Genomic DNA, 21242 nt, shown 5'->3' on the forward strand with positions numbered 1-21242 from the left:
ATGCTGTCCTTTATTCCATTTCCCAATTCTAATTATTTAATATGTATTTCTCACCAGACTGTAAACTCTGTGAGGGTTTTGTTGATTTTCTTCACTAATATCCCTTAGAGTTAACATGGTTTCTGGCACAGAGTAGACACTCAATATCTATTTACTTGTCTGTACTTAACTGACTCACAATCATTCACTGTTCCACTCTATTGAAGCTATTCTGCCAAAGATCACTTGTGATCAGGTTGGTATGGTCTTTTTTGGACTCCAAATGTCCTTAAATTTGATCATTTTCTCTGTTAGAACCCTTTTCCCCATACTTCTGAGATTTCATTCTCTCATTTTCCATCTACTCCTATAAATTCTATATCTATAAATTCTAAATCTATATTTCAGTGGGATCCAAACCTCTTTCCTGAGTTTCAAAAATACATCTTTGTCTATAGGTTGTGACCTCAAAGGCAACTAAAACTTAACATGTCCCAAACTAAGTCTTCATCTTTCCTGCAAACCTTTTTCTCTTTCTAAAGTGCCCCAGCTTTTTGAAGCCTCTCTTTCTCAAGCTACCTAAGCAGAAATCTGGAACATATCTTAAACCCCTTTTTTCTCCTTTCTCTATCCCTTCTGCCACCAAGATCCATCAATTTTTCTTACTTAACGTTTTTGATATTCTTTCTTCTCATCTCTATTCCTGTAGCTACTATCTTATATTTCCATTTTGTATGGAAAGTCTGTTTTCAGACTTTTATCCTTTCTTGCCTGAACTTCTTCACTTCTCTCTGAGTTGTTCTTTTTCCTCCATTTTGAGTTGCCTCATTCTGCTGCCCTCACTACTGCCAGTGGTCTTTCTGAAACAATGAATGTTACTCCCATGACTAAAATTCTTCAATGATTCATATTAGGTACAGGATAAGACTCCAGAAACCTCAGTATGATATACAAATTCTAAATGCTCTAACTCCTGCCTGCATCTTTCTCTAGCCTGTCTCTCAGCCTTAAAACTTAGAGATAAAAATGTGCTTAACTCTTGTAACTGAGTAGAATAGGGTGGAGGTAGTAGGGAAACACAGTAATCTTTGAATCAAAGGGAGGATGGCAAACAGACAGGGAAGAAATGAAAGAATCAATTCCTACACTTCCCTCCCCATTGCCAACTTTTCATCAGGCCATCTTAGCTATAATTTGGTTGTATTTCTACATTTTGCCAGTAGGTGCCACCATAAAATGCATATACTTTCCTGAAAAATATCTTAAATTAGGGGTTTCAGGTTACATAAATTAGTTCTCTATTCCAATATTTAATGGAAACAAATTCCAATTTGTTTAATGGAAGCAAATTCCAATATGTATTTCAAATTTATGACACAACTTTTAAATGTATACTTGAGTTATACTTATTGGACTAACTATTATTCATTTATAGAATGTTAAATCTAGTTGAAATTTTCTGGTCCAAAATTCTAATGTTACATTTTTTATCATTTAAAAATATTCTAGAAACACTTTTGATATATCTTATGTAGCACTTTTAATCATATTTAAATTTTAAAAATGTGTTTTGGCAAATAGCTTTCTAATTCTTGGAGATAGTAGAGGAAAGCCAATCCATACAGTAAAGTAAGAATATTCAATAAATACACTGAAGTATAACCATCCATTTGTGTTTTACTGCTTATTGTTCTCCTTCATTCACAATATTTTGTTACAAGCTTGGCGATTTAATTGTTTTCCCTCACTAGTTTTATTTTTCTCTTTCTGCCCCAGGGCTTTAATTTGATACATTTGGTAGTCAGTAGGTACAGTTTACCTCTTTTTCACCTAAATTCTTCCTTTTTTTTTTTTTTTTTTAAAGTTTATTTATCTTAGAGAGAGAGAGAGACAGAAAGTGTGAATGAGGTGGGACAAACAGGGAGAGAGAGAGAGAATCCCAAACAGGCTCCACATCATCAATCCAGAGTCCAATGTGGGATTTGAACTCACGAACCATGAGATCATGATCTGGGCTGAAGTTGGATGCTTAACCAGCCGAGCTACCCACGCACCCCTAAATTCTTCTATTGATGTTTTTCCAGAGTACTCATAATGTGTCTTCTGGGATGCCTTCATGAAATACTCTTTCTTCCCTTACCTCCCCACTTGAACTCCCTTTATACCTTTAGTATCTCACTTTCTCATGTGGTTAATTGTGACCTCTTAAAGAGAAATATTTTGTTCATTGTATCCCCATTGCCTAGCACAAATATCCTGGTGTCATTTGAGTTAAAACTTCAGAGATTCCAGGCTCTAGAAGCAAGAGTCTGGATTATACTACCATGTTGCTGAGCAGATTTTTGAAGAGCTAATATTGGGCTCTAATAGAGAATGTATAGCAAGCAATAGACTAGTCACAGCGCTAGTGTTTGAGGTATTTTTTACCAAGGTCAAAATGTTGAGCTTGGCAAGGATCTGAAACACAAATCTTACACACTTTTTCCTGATTTAATTCAGTCAGGGAATTATATCATCTTTAGAAGGAAGGAATTGAGAAAAGGAGGCAAAGGTGACTTTTACCTAATATCATTAAAAGCATTTTTTTGTTATTGTAGTTGACATTACAACACTCTTTCATGTTTTATTATCCTTTTGAATCTTACAAAACTCTTCCATTAGATTATTTGCCAGAAGAGGCACATAGTGTTGTGCTTTCATTTCGGCTTCATTTCATCCAATTACTTTCTGTGCTTTTGATTAAAAATCAAGGAAAAACCACTGAAAAAGATAGTGATTGTATATATAAAAGAATTCTTAGAGTTTACTCAGACTTCTGGTGACAGGCATATGGCAGGTTAGGTCTCCTGATTGAAACTTCCCTTGAAAATAGTTAATAATGCTGGATACATATCTTTTAAATACTTTTTGAATGAGTTGATGAATAGGCATTTATAATGAAAATACTGGCCAAAAACTAGGGGAAGGAAGAAAGTCAAAGAGGGAAGTCAAGAAGGGAAGCCAGCTTTTATTTTGAGAGTATTTGGTGATTTGGAAAGTCTGTTCTTATGCTGGTAAACTCTGAGGGAGCAGGGACAAAGCCTAGGGACTGTCTAAGATGAGGAGTCTGTTGGGACATCCACACTCACAGGGCTACCCACTCTGTGTCAAATGAACTGAGAATAAAGGCTTTAACCTGATAAAGGGTTTCTATACAGACCTCCTTACTGGTAAAATGTTTTAGCATTCTATTTAAGGTTTAAGATAAGGTAAGAGTTCCTACTCTTATCATTTCTTTTTAGCACAATATTGTATGTTCAATTCAGTGTAGTAAGGCAAGATAAAGAAATAGATGTAACAATTGAAAAGGAAGAAATAAAATTCTGTTTGATGATAATATGATTGTATATGTAGAAAACTCCAGAAATCTAAAGGCAAATTATTCATATTAATAGTAGTGTTTAACAATGTTGCTGGACACAAGGTCAATAAACAATAAGCAATTGTTTTTCTCTGTCATCACCAAATAGGAAAACAATTTTTAAAAAAGAGCTTCAAAAAGATAAAATACATAAAATAAATCTAATACAACCCTTACTAGTTCCTTCTCCCTCAGAAGGTTCAGACTCAATGTGAAATTCTCTGGTTGCCTTCTCCCACCCAGGGCTTTGTGTCCTGATCAAAGTACTGCTAGAGATTTTTGCCTTCAGGAAAACCCATTCATTCTGCTTGCGTCCCATTTGTAGCTCCCAGCTTTCTACTCCAGCTCTTGTCTGTTCCTTTTTTGGGGGAGAAATTAAGTGGTATTTAGAGATTTCCCCCTATTCCTGCCAAACTCATTGAGATATTCCCCCAGGGTATTTAGTCCACCATAGTGTAAGTGGAAGGTGGAAAGCTCCTAAGGACTTTTGTATTGCAAATGATATGAATAATCATAAAATATGTATCTTTTGTCTTATTGTAAAAAATTTTAGATTGTTGCATGTGATAGTGGCCATATCAATCATTTCTTCTGTGTGCCAAGTATAAACTGGTAGTGTAAAAATTAGCATTCTTCCTTTCTCAAGAAGCTTTTTCTTCCTTTTTTTTCTTTTAAATGAAATGTTTCCCAAGCTTATGTGGTTGTTAGAATCACCTGTGGTACTTTTAAAACAATGCAGCTATTCAGTACTCTTTTCTGAATCTGAGTTTGTGATTCAACAAGGTGGGATCTGGAGTTGATATTTTAAACAAATGCTGAATATGATTCTGATAATTAGGCAAATTTGGGAGACACTGGTCTAATCATACATTAAGTGTCTCTGCAATTTTCTTCTAACTTTCCATCTCTCTTTGGACCAGCTATTTGATTGTAAACAATCATATTTCCAGTGTTTCTTAGGAAACCTGGCTTTTTCCCTAAAACATAAAACCTGGCAATAAGACAGCATGGATTAAAACTTTAATTCATAATTTCCTTTATGCCACTATAAAAGTCACAGAAAAGTTTGAGGCACCTGGGTGGCTCAGTGGGTTAAGCTTCCAACTCTTGATTTCAGCTCAGGTCATGATCTTACAGTTCTTGGGATCAAGCCCTGTATTGGGCTCTGCACTGACAGTATGGAGCCTGCTTAGGTTTCTCTCTCTTTCCCTCTCTCTTTTTCTCTCTCTGCCCTTGCATGTGCATGGGCACACATTCTCTCTTTCTCTCTCAAAATAAGTAAATAAACATTTAAAAAAAAAGTCACAGAAAAGTTAAACAGCATACCCAAGGTAGAAGGGGGTGGGACAGGTGTTATTTTATGCTCAGGTAATCTGACTTTATAGCCAGGCCATACCACCTTCTCAATCAGTACTGCACAACCTTTCCAGGGATAGCTCTAGGAATGGAGATCTCCCGACTTAAAAAAAGAGCCCTCTTCTATTGTTGGACACCTCTAATTTCTTCCTTGTAATAGATCAAACTCCTTTTTCCTATATATTTCTCACATTTTTTTAGGTCAGCCTTCTAGAGCAGGAACTGCAACCTAAATTCATTCAGGCTCAGGCTTAGTATAAAGAAGTAATTGATTTCAGGTTTTTTAAAACACTTGTCTTTTGGACATAGTTAGTTGGTCCAGTCTCTGGTTTGCTTTAGATCAGTATTAACTAGCTTAATTTCTGCTTCCACGTAATAACAATTCTCATATTAGAATGTAATATCATGCTTCAGGTCAGTCCTCACTACCTCTTTCCTAGCTCAGGCACTCTGTGTTGTTGGACAAGCTATTTAACCTTTTTGAGACTCAATTTTCTCATCTGTGATTTAAGGATAATAATAGTGAATGGATTTTAAGATTAAAGTAATGCAAGATTCTAGGTATAAATTGAGAGGTAGTGTTTCTATTACCTTGTATTTAAAGATACATATTTTTAAGTATATTATGTGTGTATAACTGCACCTGAGACTGTTATTATGTATCATATATAACTAAAATATCTCCCTTCAGCTTTCAAATCAAGGAAGAAATAACTTACGTTTATTGAAATGACTTGCTTTCAGAAAAACTTTAAAATTTTGTTTCTCATGGTTCTCATCCTTTTCTTAAACGTGTTAGTTTGATTTATAAGACCAATGTCCTATTTTTTGAAAAGTGTTGATTCACTCTGAGAAGTATATTTTCAAGCTTATAAGCATATTGTCATTTCTAATACTATTGTAAGGGTGATCTTATTTCTATTTTCAGCATTGCAGGGGGTCGGATACTCTCAGTGATAAAGATGCAGCTGATTAAAGGCCAGAACAGCAGGGATCCTTTTTGTAAAGCAGTAGAGGAAGTAGCTCAGGATTTGGATTTGAGGATTAAAAATATTATCAATTCTCAACAAGGAGATGTAATTCTTGGTACCACTGATATCAGTCCTGCAAGGGTAATGAGCTTTTTATTTTTCATTATTCTTCCATACAGAACATTATCGCTTCTACTTGTTATAGAAATGGTTTACTATTGCTACTTAAGTCATAAGCATGTGTTTCCTGCGTTTAAGATGTTGAAAATTTAAGTTTCTCAATAGGATTATATAGGATTATGTTCGACTTGAGTAAATCATAACATCTTTGGGCCAATTGTGTGTATTTGTTAAAGAAGGCATTGGATAATCTTCACTATCCCTTGTAGCACTAGAAGTTTATAATTCTTAATGGGTATTAAGGTGTTTTGTAATGTTTTTCAATAATTACTCTTATGAAACCATTATTTTCCCGTTTACTCAAATATAAAATAAGAACCAGGCTTCTCTGGTTCTGATCCCTGCACTAGGTACTCTGGAACAGCAAGAGAAATGGTTTCTATTCAGTTTATTTTTCTTCAATAGAATTTTTAAAATCTTTATGATGTGTTCTTTTCTACCTCTCTTACCAGCCTACTGCAAACATTAGGAATTTCTCTTATACTTAGAAATCTTTTAACTATATATTCCCAGAATATTTACCTGTTTCTTGTTTGTTTGTTCGTTTGTTTTTAACATAGGGAATCAAACACTGTATGGTACAATAAACTAGTATTATAGGAGAAATTGTCTACCATGTTTTCAGCTGTAGAAAAGAATTTTGGGGAATGTGTTATAATCCATTTATTGCAGTTTAGTTACTCAAGCAACAAAAGCTCTTTTTCATTAGGTATGATTGTAATAATCAGAGCATGAAGAAAGACTTTTGCTTATTTTTTATTATTCATCTGTTTATTCACAGAACCATTTTTAGTTATTTTTCTGTAACAATGCATGTTTTTACATTAACTTGAAGGTGGGACATAGGGGAGATTCTGGGTTGTTGCCCCTTGTGTGCCCCATGTGGTTGTCTCATGTGTGTTAACACTTCCTGTGACTAGCTTGGCTCAAATGAGAACCACGTTATTACTATTAGTCTAAGTCAGGAATTGTCACAACTCAGGTAATTAAGAGCACCAGTCTCTCCCATTTCCTGTCACAACAAGTAAAGATCCAACCTGGTTCTTAATTTTATGTGTTCAGTCAAATCAGAAATCTTTGAAAAATACTATCCAATAATTCTCAATAAGTTAATGTTAAACAATGTGGACTTCTCTCTCTGGTACTAATGAAAAATCTATGTTAAGCACATATATTGTGATAAGTCATTGTTATTGTGATAAGTACATACAATGTGATTAGTAATCATTATTGTGCTAAGCAGGTTGTTTAAATTCCAGTGCAGCTATACAGGTTAGTTTGGTCAAGTCAAATAGAGAAAGGAGGCCAAGACCAAGTTGATGGAAGCTGAGGGAAGTGGTGCAGCTACAACAGATGTCTCAGAAAGGGTGACTCTGATATTTAGGCACAATGTCCACCATGCTGTATGGGTTAGGCATTTTACCTATTTTACCCCTATTTTACCAGCGATTTAACTGAAGCACAGGGAGGTTAAGGAACTTTCCCAGAGTTATAAAGCACCTGCTACTAGTAAGTTGTATCAAACCCAGCTAGAGATATCTTCAGGGTTTGTGCTTACATGTGTCCGTGTGTAATATTATATTATCATATATTTTCCCTTATTCTGTGTAGTCACTAAGTTTTTCTAGCTCTCCTCTTTTAATCTGCTTTTTTTCTTAAAAAAATTTTTTTCTAATGCTTATTTATTTCCGAAGGAGAGACAGAGTGTGAGTGGAGGAGGGGAAGAGAGAGAGAGAGAGAGAGAGAGAGAGAGAGAGAGAGAGAGACACAGAATCCAAAATAGGCTCCAGGCTCTGAGCTGTCAGCACAGAGCCCGACGCGGGGCTCGAACCCACAAACCGCGAGATCATGACCTGAGCCGAAGTCGGACGCTCAACCAACCTGAGCCACCCAGGCGCCCCTAATCTGCTTTTTTCTTTATCTCCACTGCTACTATCTTAGTTCACTGCTACTACCTTCTCCTTTTCCAAGCTGGACTATTACAGTCTCTTAATTTGTGTTCCTGTCTCCAGACTTAGTAACATTCTTACCCTAGAATATATTTTACACATTGCCATCATTTTTCTAAAAATCTAAATAGAATCATTAATGTCCTTGCTTAATAAAGCAAAAGATTTTAACTCTGTAACAGACTGACTTATAATTTCTTTGCCAGATATACAAAGCTTTCCCAGGTTCATCCTGCATAACTCTCTCTGTTACTTTGTTCTTTAGTTATATCATGTTACCTCATCCTTCAAAGTACCACGGTCTCTCCTACCCCTATGTGTCTCTTCCTCTATGAAGACATCGTTGATTCCTGAGTAAATTGTTTACTACCTTTTGTGTGCTCCTATTATGCCATGTATATCTTCTGTTAGAAATAGCACTTAAGGGGGTGCATGGGTGGCTCAGTTGGTTAAACATCATCTGACTCTTGATTTCAGCTCAGGTCATGATCTCACGGTTCCTGAGATCAAGCTCCCATGAGCCCCGTGGTGGGTTCTGTGCTGACAGCTGCAGAGCCTGCTTGGGTTTCTCTGTCTCCCTCTCTGCCCTTCACCTGCTTGCATGTATGCACTTTATCTCTCTTTCTCCTTCTTTATCTCCTCTCTCTCCTCTTTCAAAAATAGATAAATATTAAAAAATAAATAGCCCTTAGTACTTTGTAATGCACTTGTTAGTTACTTTCTTATTTTATTTAGGAGACTATGGGTTCCTTGATGCAGCGGTTTTTACCTTTGTAGCCTTAGCTTCAAACACTGTGCTTGGGACTTGGTGTGTACTTATGAATGGATTACTGAGTGAATGAATGTGAACTCATTTTTAATTTTTGCATTTGAATAGATCTTTATGGCCATCTGTGGGGTTGGTATTCAGACCATCTCTCTTTGGTATAAAACAGAAAAAATACACAAGGAGATTAAGTCATGAGGCTGGGGTCACATAGCTAGATAGTTACTAAATTTTCTGACTTCAAGCCTGGGATGTTATTTTGATCAGAACCAATGTCTTCCCTGATGATACTATTTTTCTATATTCTTTTGTGCTTTTGGAAGGTGATAAGATTGACTTTGGTATGACTTGAGGGAGAAATATTACATGCCTTAAAGCCATTTCCCATGGCTGATTTTTTTTTTATTACCTAAACTATAAGAGGAGGAGAATGGTGGCACAAGAAATGGAAAAGAATGACTGATTGACCCAACTTAGGTGATTATTACATTTACTTAATATTATTTTTTGTTCTAGCCAAAATCTTATGCTATAAACCATGGTACTGCATACTGTGGCAGAGATACTGTGAAAATTTTACTAGTTCTTTTGGATGAGGAAGCAGCCAGTTTGCCTACCAGAAACAAAGCAGAGCTTTTATATGATGATGAAAACACAATTCATCATAATGGGATTTCTATTCTTACACTTTTTAGGTAAGTATTGTGGAAGTTATATGTATGTGAATGTTAACTCTAGTCTATAAAGGGAATGTTGAAAAAATACCTCATTAAGTAAAAGGAAATACATGCTATGGTAAGAAACTTGGAGACTACAGAAAAGTGTGAAGAGAGAAGACAAAAGTTAAAGGGAGATTGAACATTTGGATGTGAGAAAGTTGTATATAAAAGTATAGTATCTTCTGAGAGTATGACAGGTATTTTTGGTTTTGTTTTTATTTTTATTTTTTTGTGATTGTTTTTTGCTTTGGAAATATTCATTTTCTTTGTCGTGTATGTCAAGAACTTTGCTAACTGCTTTCACTTATATTAGCTCTCATAGCAACCTCTTTCAATAATATCCCCACTTTATAAGTGAAGAATTAGACACTTGAGAAAGAGAAAGATGAAGTAATTTGCCTAAGAGAGCACAGTTAAGCAAGTAGCAAAAGTGTCTTGCTCCAAAACCTAAGGTCTCTCCTCCAAGGATTGTGCTGTTCTGCGTGAGAACCAGAGAGAGCATATACACCAAACTTAAATTGGAATTGGTATCTCTTGGTTCTTCCTCACATTATGAAGACAAACACTTACTAAATTAGTGTTAGTATTCTATGCAAGACATTGAGATGCTCCACTTTTAACAACAACTAGGTCAGACATTGTGTAGGTTGGTGATATTTTTCATTAATGAGCATTCATTTATAGAAACGTGTAAAACTTTAGAACAACGATTTCAAATTGTATTTAGTACATTGTGGAGAAACTTTACAAAGTCATCCTACTTGTTTGGTCTTTTCTATTTTTCTCTTCCCTTTAAAGAGAAACTTTGCAATGGTCTGTCATTCAGTGTTGTCCTCCAATTTATTTAAACCCTTTTCACCAGCTTTCAGTGATTATTCTTTTATATCTGGGCATGATATAATTCTTCCATATTCTACCTCAAAATTGTCCAAATATTTTCCTAGCAATGAAAATTTATCACTGGTTTATGAAAAAAGTATAAAGGAACTGAACCTTTATTTTGTGTTCTTTTACCTTACTTCTGTTCAGCACAGTTTGTTTTTTAGGTAACATCATAAATGATTAATTTTTTTCTCAGATTCAATTCTACATTTTCGTAGAGAAAGTTATTTTGTGTTTATGGAATTTTTTTTTAAACAAAATTAATCCCTACATCCATTTTAAAGAAGTATTTTTCTCAATCATGGGGCCAAACATATTTCAATTGTTTATAGCTACCTTAGTATTTACAATTATCATTGTGCAGACAAGTACCAATTCATGGTAAAGTGAATTTTTAGTGGTCTGCATTGAAATGATAAAATTAAGGACAATGTGGTGTATGAATATAAGTCAATGTAAGGTTATAAACGAGTGTTTCTTAGAATAGACTATTCTTTATTCTTATATAACAGTCTTTTGAGTTAAAGAGGTTATGACTCTGGCTCTATTAAGCCAGAAAGGAATTTATTGAGGAATCCAGGTTTGTCTGGCTCCAAAGCTCCAGTGTTTCTTTCTCCATTGTGCCTTCTTTGACCGTCCTATTTCTAAACTATATTTTTCTCTTGAATTCCCCTGCTATGGCTCTTGTCCTTTTTTATTTTAAATTTTAGTTGTGTGGGTATCTTATTTCCTGTACTTTAGGCTTCAGGATGCCTGAATTCAGGGCAATGAATGAATCTACTTTCTTTCCTTCATAATATCTTACACAGTACCTTACATATATCAGAAATTCAAATATGTAGTGACTGTATTAATTAACATAGCAAATTATTAATATTTAGAACTTTCAATAGTAATACTGACACTTTTATATAGTATTATAAACAACAAGATTTAGTTGTCTTTTTATTTCATTACTGCTTTGGGGTAGGGGAGGGGCAAAAACAAGTTAAAAACCTACTTTTGTTTATAGATTTTTGCTTTTCTTTGGACATAGATCTCCCACACAAGTGAATAATTCATCAATGAAACCCCTAAGAGAACGCATCCACAAGTCAATGCACGAGAAAAAAACTAAGGTACAGTTTAATGTACTGTCATAAAAATGATAAAAATGTTTTTTTATTTGTAGAAGATATAAATATAGAAAGTTGATCTGGATGTTATAAATATATATCATACATGGAACAATAGGAATTGAATGGAAAATGAGTTATGACATTGACATACTGAAACTTTCCTTTTATACAACCTAGGCTCATTGTTCTTTGGCTTAGTCTATATGCTGGACCTAAAAGAAGGGAAGGAATAAGCACTTGCTTTTGTAAGTGTTCAATAAGTGTCTTTTCAGTGAACGAAGGGGAAAATGAAGAAGACATGGTTTTCTCATCTACATTACTCACATTGTATTTTTTATTTTTCTTAATGTTTATTTATTTATTTTGAGAGAGAGAACAAGGCAGGAGAGGGCAGAGAGAGAGGGAAAAAGAGAATCCTAAGCAGGCTCTGTGTAGAGCCCAACATGGGGCTCAATCTCATGAACTGTGAGATCACAACCTGAGCCAAAATCAAGAGTCAGATGCTCAACCAACTGAGCTACCCAGGCACCCTTCATTACTCACATTTTAAACTAAATCTTGAGAGACTATATAAATTCCATTTTGTTCCTCTCTGAAGATATTATGGCAGACTATAATTAATTGTAGATTAAGACATGGAGAATATTTCACATTGTTTCTTGACTAGAGCTATTCTTTATATCTTTATTTGGTTTGAAATAAGTTTTCCTGTCCTCATTTCAAATGTTTGTGCCAGTAAGTAGCCAATAATGTGTTTTTTAAGTGTTTAAAATTTTCTTGGTCTTCTTTTTCTTTTTTCCTTAATACATTTTTTTTTTCACGTTTATTCACTTTTTGAGAGACAGAGACAGAGTGTGAGCAGGGCAGGGGCAGAGAGAGAGGGAGACACAGATTCCGAAGCAGGCTCCAGGCTGTGAGCTGTCAGCACAGAGCCCGATGCGGGGCTTGAACCCATGAAGCATGAGATTATGACCTGAGCCGAAGTCAGATGCTTAACCGACTGAGCCACCCAGGCACCCAGGTCGTCTTATTTTTCAAAAAGAAACCGGTCTTAACTCATTTAGCATACATTTGTTGAGTATCTACTATGTGCTAGACACTCTTCTGTGGTTGGGAATTAATTCATTTGTTCAACAAAATTTTCATGTCAAATTTACATTTACCCGTAAATTATCAGTTATTCATCTTGATACAATTTTAGGAACTGTGATTTGTATGCTGTTTATATTCCCATTTGGAAAGTTAGTCCCAGTTCACAAAACTTTTAGTTATCATCAGTTTCATCTACATACTCAAAACCCATTTAGTTTATATTAATAAGTCTTGTCTTTCTTTTGGTTGTTATTAGTTGTTAGTACTTAATACCTGTAGGATACATCAGAGAGTTTTATATGATTTTTCTGTGAATAAAACTTGTCAACCTCTTCTTATATTACATAAGTACTTGTAGTCAAGGCAGAAGATTTTAAACAAACAAAAAAAATCCATTCTTTGGACTTGATTAGAAACAGAAATGTACTGTATAAATTCTTTAATTTTTTACCTGTTATGGATACTGACAAACTAATATTTTCATTTAAAGGTCATTGGGATATTTTGTTAGAACTAAGTAAATCAAAATGAGGAAGTCTATCTGAAGAATGAGAGGTCTTTTTCTTTGTTGTGTTTTATTTTATTTTGTTTAGAAATTGGTAAGAGTCAGCTAATTACTATAAAATTTATAAACAAATTTAGAAAGTTTTGGGAAATAGAGGAGAGATTGTCTAGTCCAGTCTCATTTATAAATGTGGAGACCAAAATCCTGAGAAAATAACTTATCTAAGATCTCATAACTACTATGAAATCTTTTATACCAGTGCACAAAGCCATGGTTAAATGCTATTGAGATTAGAATCACTTTGTTTCTGTTACTTAATAGTGGAGCTGGCTTAGTCTACATAGCTCTGAAACCAGATGGCAGTGGAGAGGAGAAGGAATTGTTTGTGATAAATATACTGTAAAAAAGCAAAGTGTGAAAATAATTGGTTTAGCCAGGTATACACAGCTGTACCATAGCCAGGTACAGTATTTTGTTGGAATAGCAAAAAATGTTACAAATATTTACTACCAAGTAACTATGGAAAAGTAGTTTAACAGCTTATTACCTACTATCCCGTTACTTTTGCTCTTTTGGCGTAAAGTTCTTTTTTTAGTCATGGAAAGAATATATGATCTACACTTGAAACAGTGTCTTGGGAAGAGCACTTCAAAAGTAGAAAATATTAGGGAACTTAGAATTTTGATGTCATAGATGATAATTAATTGAAATATCTATGTCATTATTATATGGGGCAAATTAACTTTTCTTAGATTTTAGTTTCCTCATTTATAAATAAAAATAGACACCCCTCTGATCACAAAATCTTGTGAAACCATATTCGTTTTAAATCCTCGAGTTGTTTTTCCTACTACTGCTTATTAGGAAACTTGTCCATGATGGTCAAATAAGTTCCCCTGCAGTAGAAATCAGAATCTTCTTCTGAACCTAGATGGTTTTGATAGGAAGCTATTGAGAATGTTCACTCCTCATTCCAATTCTAATTGGAATTCCAACTCTCCAATTCCAAGCAGTTTATACACATATTCTCATACCTCTTTCTTAAAAGATTTTCCTCCTTCTATCCTTGTATATGAATTAATTTTATTCCTTTCAGTGTGGTTTAGCAGTATTTTGCATGTCAGGCACAACTGAAAAGTCACATGTACATGTCTTTTCCTTATTCTGAGTCTAATGTTTGTGTCCATATTGAATGTATGTCACACAGACGTAAAATAATGCATACATAATCATTAGCATTAACTGATTTCATAACTTATGTGAGCTGATCAGGAAAATGTTGGATCTTTAAAACATAGAGTAGTCAGGGCAGTGAAAATTAGGGCTCAGGTAGTGTGAAAAATAGACTGGCTGTAACTCTGGTATCTTCATAAGCAGCCAGGCAGTCCAGTGCTCATGGTGTTAGAAAATTCTTAATTAGACCTCCAACTTTAAACTTTAGAGTGTTAACAAACCTCTGAGTATATCCAAATTAAAATGGTAGAGTTTAACTCATAGAATTTCTCTCCCCTCAAAATGACTGTAAAATAGTACCAACTAGCAAAAACCTTCACCGAGAGCAAACAACAAAGAATAATGCAATTAGATATAATAACTTAAAAAACGATTGCCAAGGAAAGAAACTGAAGATTTCAGAGTGAAGATGCACAGCATGACTTAGCAACTTAATATAGCCCCAGTCCCCAGATATTATACTAGTCAGTTGATAGATCCTGAGAATTATCACTAATATTTCTCAAACTGAAAAATATTTTTTTCCCTCCTTTTCAGAGGAATAATAGAAGTGGCAAGTAGATAGTAATCTGGTTAAAATGTAAAAAATAACCCTGGAACTTATACACACACAAATGAAGCCTCTAGTGCTACATAGTGAACTGGGGAAATTATCTAAATGATCCCTCTCCATTTGAATGAGATATAGTCTAAGTAGAGGTAGTGAATCTTCTTATAATACATACAATGTATGTATAATAAACTCTTAGGAGAGAGTGTAGAACCCAGAAATGTTTTCAAACTGTCTCCTCGGCTGAACACTACTTCTGCCTCTATCATTCCTTAGGCTAGTGAAAAATGAGGAAAAACAGAAAATATGCAGCCTTCAAAATGTCACTGAGGAGAAAATAAAAGGCTCTCAAAAAAGGAGCGAACAGAATCAAGAAATCACTCACATACTTGGTTGCTTCTGTTTCAAACTAGGATATAGTAGGCCATGACAGAATACCATTTCTGCTACAATAACAAAATAAAAAGCAGATAAATGGGGAATGATATATTTTAAAGACATAGGAAAGGTATATAAGCAAAGCTATTTAAGTAAACTAAAAGTCTGGGGAGAGTAAAGTCCTTGTGAGGTGAGCAGCTTATTATCAGCTGTTTTGTTCCCTGAGATTATTTGCCAGTTTTAGGTATGAGCCAAGGATTGACGTTAGCCCACGTAAAGGAACTCTTCTGAGGGAAGGAGTAACTAACAAAGACTGGGTGTCTTGGGGGGTTGGCAAAAATTTGAAAACTTTAGGAGCCCTGAATGCATGGTTATTTTTACCTAGTGCACATATGCTAGATTTTTTGTTTGTTTGTTTGTTTGTTTGTTTGTTTGTTTTTAGAGAGAGGGAGAGAGATGAAAAAAATGCCAGCAGGGGAGAAGGGCAGAGGGAGAGAGAAAATCCCAAGCAGTCCCTGTTCTCAGTGTGGAGCCTGCCGTGGGGCTCAATCCTACAACCCTGGGATCATGATGTGAGCTGAAATCAAGAGTTGGATGCTCAACCATCCAAGCCACCCGGGCATGCCAACATATGCTCAATTTTGAAGCCAAGTGGGTGGCTAAAATTCAGTAGACCAGGGGCGCCTGGGTGGCTCAGTTGGTTAAGCGTCTGACTTTGGCTCAGGTCATGATCTCACAGTCCGTGAGTTCGAGCCCTGGTCGGGCTCTGTGCTGACAGCTCAGAGCCTGGAGCCTGTTAAAGATTCTGTGTCTCCCTCTCTCTCTGCCCCTCCCCAGTTCATGCTCTGTCTCTCTCTGTCTCAAAAATAAATAGACATTTAAAAAAATTTTAAAAAATTCAGTAGACTAAAATCACCTATGCTCTTGAGGTAGCTAGAAGACAAGGCCCTGCTTGAGGAGTGGGAACTGCCTTCAACACATGGCTGTCTCCTTTTCAACTTATTTGTCATATTTGAAATGGAGTAAGTAAGATAGGAGGCCAAAGAGCACAGTGGAAAAACCTCTGAAAGACAGATTGAATCCCCCAGACTTTCAGGTCAGAGACAATACAGATCCACAAGGCTCTCGATTGAAAGCCTGAGAGGGACATTCCTGAGGAAGAGATGAGAACCAGAAGACGAATGTAAGTTATGATAAGTAGAACCTAGCTCTTTTTTTTTTTTTTTTTAATTTTTTTAATGTTTATTTTTGAGACAGAGAGAGACAGAGAATGAACGGGGGAGGGTCAGAGAGAGAGGGAGACACAGAATCCGAAGCAGGCTCCAGGCTCTGAGCTGTCAGCACAGAGCCCGACGCAGGGCTTGAACTCACAGACTGTGAGATCATGACCTGAGCCAAAGTCAGACACTTAACCGACTGAGCCACCCAGGTGCCCCTAGAACCTAGCTCTTTTTTTTTTCAACTTTTTTTTTTTTTTTTTTTTTTTGGGACAGAGAGAGACAGAGCATGAACGGGGGATGGGCAGAGAGAGAGGGAGACACAGAATCGGAAGCAGGCTCCAGGCTCTGAGCCATCAGCCCAGAGCCCGACGCGGGGCTTGAACTCACCGACTGCGAGATCGTGACCTGGCTGAAGTCGGACGCTTAACCGACTGTGCCACCCAGGCGCCCCAGAACCTAGCTCTTAATCAGCTTAGTTCCTGACTGCATGTAGGTTATCAGCCCTTTGCTGTGTCTGCTTAACAGAGACAAGGGAAACCCTTCTAGATAGAGGAAACTTCATCTGGAGTGTCTACAGTCTTTATACACAATATTCAACATGAAATAAAATAATTCTGGACATGAAAAGAGGTAGGCAAAAGCATAAGAGACTCTTAAAAACTGAGAACAAACTGAGGGTTGATGGGGGGTGGGAGGGAGGGAAGGGTGGTGATGGGTATTGAGGAGGGCACCTTTTGGGATGAGCACTGGGTATTGTATGGAAACCAATTTGACAATAAATTTCATATTAAAAAAAAAAAGAAAAGACGTAGGCAGATTTTTCCTTTAATTAAGATAGAAAACTAACAATAGTGGCAGATTTACAAGTAATCCAGATACTAGAATTAACTGACAAGGAATTAAAAATTTTTCAACATGTAAAAGTAATTATAGGAAAAGATGGGCAAAATGGATGATGATTGGGGAATTCCAGCAGAGAATTAAAATCTATAAAACAGAACCAAAGAGGCATTCCAGGACTGTAAAAACATCATCTGAAATTAAGAACTCATTAGTTGAGTTTAATAGTAGACCAGACATAGCATTAGGTGGCAAAAGTAGACTTGGAGATAGGTCATTAGAAAAATATCCAAACTAAAGCAAAGAGAGAGTAAAGAATTTAAAAATCTATAGAAAAGTGTAGGACACAGAGAAAAAGTCTAACATACGCCTAATTAGAGTCCCAGAATGAGTGGAGAAAATAGGAAAGAAATAGTATTTTTAGAAGACAAAATGATTATAATTTTTTTCCAAAGCTTAATTGATCCTTTTACATCAGGTAGTAGTTAGAAGACGTGGGGAACAGATGCGAGTTCTCCTTTAGTAATATAAAGTTGCATATGGGTTTCAATATTATGGACCCAGCAAACAAAACATGTCCCAGACTCCTTTGAGAATCCATTTGCAGCACATGAAAGTGCTACAGGGTGTAGATGATAATGCGTTGCTCTGGAACAGTGCTCTCCAGTGGAACTTTCTGTGGAAATGTTCTGTAACTATGCTAACACATGTTGCTGTCAAGCGCTTGGAATGTGGCCACTGCAACTGAGGCGCTGGATTTTTAGTTTTATTTAATTTTCATTAATTAGCTACATGTGGCTATCATATTAGAGGAGTTGTAGTTCTGACGGATTAGAGATACCCACAAAAGGAAGAACTAGAGACCAATAAGTAGAGAAAATGGTGCCCTGGCCTTGAGAAATGAGAATAAGATTTATTTTTATTTTTTTATTATTTTTTTTTTTTATGAAATTTATTGACAAATTGGTTTCCATACAACACCCAGTGCTCATCCCAAAAGGTGCCCTCCTCAATACCCATCACCCACCCTCCACTCCCTCCCACCCTCCATCAACCCTCAGTTCTCGGTTTTTAACAGTCTCTTATGCTTTGGCTGTCTCCCACTCTAACCTCTTTTTTTTTTTTTTCCTTCCCCTCCCCCATGGGTTCCTGGTAAGTTTCTCAGGATCCACATAATAGTGAAACCATATGGTATCTGTCTTTCTCTGTATGGCTTATTTCACTTAGCATCACACTCTCCAGTTCCATCCACGTTGCTACAAAAGGCCATATTTCATTTTTTCTCATTGCCACGTAATATTCCATTGTGTATATAAACCACAATTTCTTTATCCATTCATCAGTTGATGGACATTTAGGCTCTTTCCATAATTTGGCTATTGTTGAGAGTGCTGCTATGAACATTGGGGTACAAGTGGCCCTATGCATCAGTACTCCTGTATCCCTTGGATAAATTCCTAGCAGTGCTATTGCTGGGTCATAGGGTAGGTCTATTTTTAATTTTCTGAGGAACCTCCACACTGCTTTCCAGAGTGGCTGCACCAATTTCCATTCCCACCAACAGTGCAAGAGGGTTCCCGTTTCTCCACATCCTCTCCAGCATCTATAGTCTCCTGATTTGTTCATTTTGGCCACTCTGACTGGCGTGAGGTGATATCTGAGTGTGGTTTTGATTTGTATTTCCCTGATAAGGAGCGACGCTGAACATCTTTTCATGTGCCTGTTGGCCATCCGGATGTCTTCTTTAGAGAAGTGTCTATTCATGTTTTCTGCCCATTTCTTCACTGGGTTATTTGTTTTTCGGGTATGGAGTTTGGTGAGCTCTTTATAGATTCTGGATACTAGCCCTTTGTCTGATATGTCATTTGCGAATATCTTTTCCCATTCCGTTGGTTGCCTTTTAGTTTTGTTGGTTGTTTCCTTTGCTGTGCAGAAGCTTTTTATCTTCATAAGGTCCCAGTAATTCACTTTTGCTTTTAATTCCCTTGCCTTTGGGGATGTGTCGAGTAAGAGATTGCTACGGCTGAGGTCAGAGAGGTCTTTTCCTGCTTTCTCCTCTAAGGTTTTGATGGTTTCCTGTCTCACATTTAGGTCCTTTATCCATTTTGAGTTTATTTTTGTGAATGGTGTGAGAAAGTGGTCTAGTTTCAACCTTCTGCATGTTGCTGTCCAATTCTCCCAGCACCATTTGTTAAAGAGGCTGTCTTTTTTCCATTGGATGTTCTTTCCTGCTTTGTCAAAGATGAGTTGGCCATACGTTTGTGGGTCTAGTTCTGGGGTTTCTATTCTATTCCATTGGTCTATGTGTCTGTTTTGGTGCCAATACCATGCTGTCTTGATGATGACAGCTTTGTAGTAGAGGCTAAAGTCTGGGATTGTGATGCCTCCTGCTTTGGTCTTCTTCTTCAAAATTCCTTTGGCTATTCGGGGCCTTTTGTGGTTCCATATGAATTTTAGGATTGCTTGTTCTAGTTTCAAGAAGAATGCTGGTGCAATTTTGATTGGGATTGCATTGAATGTGTAGATAGCTTTGGGTAGTATTGACATTTTGACAATATTTATTTTTCCAATCCATGAGCAGGGAATGTCTTTCCATTTCTTTAAATCTTCTTCAATTTCCTTCATAAGCTTTCTATAATTTTCAGCATACAGATCCTTTACATCTTTGGTTAGATTTATTCCTAGGTATTTTATGCTTCTTGGTGCAATTGTGAATGGGATCAGTTTCTTTATTTGTCTTTCTGTTGCTTCATTGTTAGTGTATAAGAATGCAATTGATTTCTGTACATTGATTTTGTATCCTGCAACTTTGCTGAATTCATGTATCAGTTCTAGCAGACTTTTGGTGGAGTCTATCGGATTTTCCATGTATAATATCATGTCATCTGCAAAAAGCGAAAGCTTGACTTCATCTTTGCCAATTTTGATGCCTTTGATTTCCTTTTGTTGTCTGATTGCTGATGCTAGCACTTCCAGCACTATGTTAAACAGCAGCGGTGAGAGTGGGCATCCTTGTCGTGTTCCTGATCTCAGGGAAAAAGCTCTCAGTTTTTCCCCGTTGAGGATGATGTTAGCTGTGGGCTTTTCATAAATGGCTTTTATGATCTTTAAGTATGTTCCTTCTATCCCGACTTTCTCAAGGGTTTTTATTAAGAAAGGGTGCTGGATTTTGTCGAAGGCCTTTTCTGCATCGATTGACAGGATCATATGGTTCTTCTCTTTTTTTTTGTTAATGTGATGTATCACGTTGATTGATTTGCGAATGTTGAACCAGCCCTGCATCCCAGGAATGAATCCCACTTGATCATGGTGAATAATTCTTTTTATATGCCGTTGAATTCGATTTGCTAGTATCTTATTGAGAATTTTTGCATCCATATTCATCAGGGATATTGGCCTGTAGTTCTCTTTTTTTACTGGGTCTCTGTCTGGTTTAGGAATCAAAGTAATACTGGCTTCATAGAATGAGTCTGGAAGTTTTCCTTCCCTTTCTATTTCTTGGAATAGCTTGAGAAGGATAGGTATTATCTCTGCTTTAAACGTCTGGTAGAACTCCCCTGGGAAGCCATCTGGTCCTGGACTCTTATTTGTTGGGAGATTTTTGATAACCGATTCAATTTCTTCGCTGGTTATGGGTCTGTTCAAGCTTTCTATTTCCTCCTGATTGAGTTTTGGAAGCGTGTGGGTGTTCAGGAATTTGTCCATTTCTTCCAGGTTGTCCAGTTTGTTGGCATATAATTTTTCATAGTATTCCCTGATAATTGCTTGTATCTCTGAGGGATTGGTTGTAATAATTCCATTTTCATTCATGATTTTATCTATTTGGGTCATCTCCCTTTTCTTTTTGAGAAGCCTGGCTAGAGGTTTGTTAATTTTGTTTATTTTTTCAAAAAACCAACTCTTGGTTTCGTTGATCTGCTCTACAGTTTTTTTAGATTCTATATTGTTTATTTCTGCTCTGATCTTTATTATTTCTCTTCTTCTGCTGGGTTTAGGCTGCCTTTGCTGTTCTGCTTCTAGTTCCTTTAGGTGTGCTGTTAGAGTTTGTATTTGGGATTTTTCTTGTTTCTTGAGATAGGCCTGGATTGCAATGTATTTTCCTCT

The 21242-nt window shown here is 36.3% G+C and overlaps 1 protein-coding gene across 5 annotated transcripts in view; it reads left to right on the plus strand.

Annotated features, from left to right (window-relative positions):
* PARPBP (PARP1 binding protein) overlaps positions 1 to 21242 on the plus strand; it is a 72248-nt gene that overhangs the window by 40236 nt on the left and 10770 nt on the right. For 3 of the 5 annotated variants that reach the window (XM_047867174.1, XM_047867175.1, XM_047867176.1), the window contains 3 exons: positions 5664 to 5847; positions 9118 to 9296; positions 11239 to 11320. In XM_047867174.1, the coding sequence (XP_047723130.1) occupies positions 5664 to 5847; positions 9118 to 9296; positions 11239 to 11320 (445 nt within the window). Of the gene's footprint in view, positions 1 to 5663; positions 5848 to 9117; positions 9297 to 11238; positions 11321 to 21242 lie in introns of those variants that run through there. The other 2 variants (XM_047867177.1, XM_047867178.1) reach the window with 2 other exon arrangements.

Source organism: Prionailurus viverrinus, chromosome B4 (genome assembly GCF_022837055.1).
Source record: "Prionailurus viverrinus isolate Anna chromosome B4, UM_Priviv_1.0, whole genome shotgun sequence".
Classification (NCBI taxonomy): domain Eukaryota; kingdom Metazoa; phylum Chordata; class Mammalia; order Carnivora; family Felidae; genus Prionailurus; species Prionailurus viverrinus.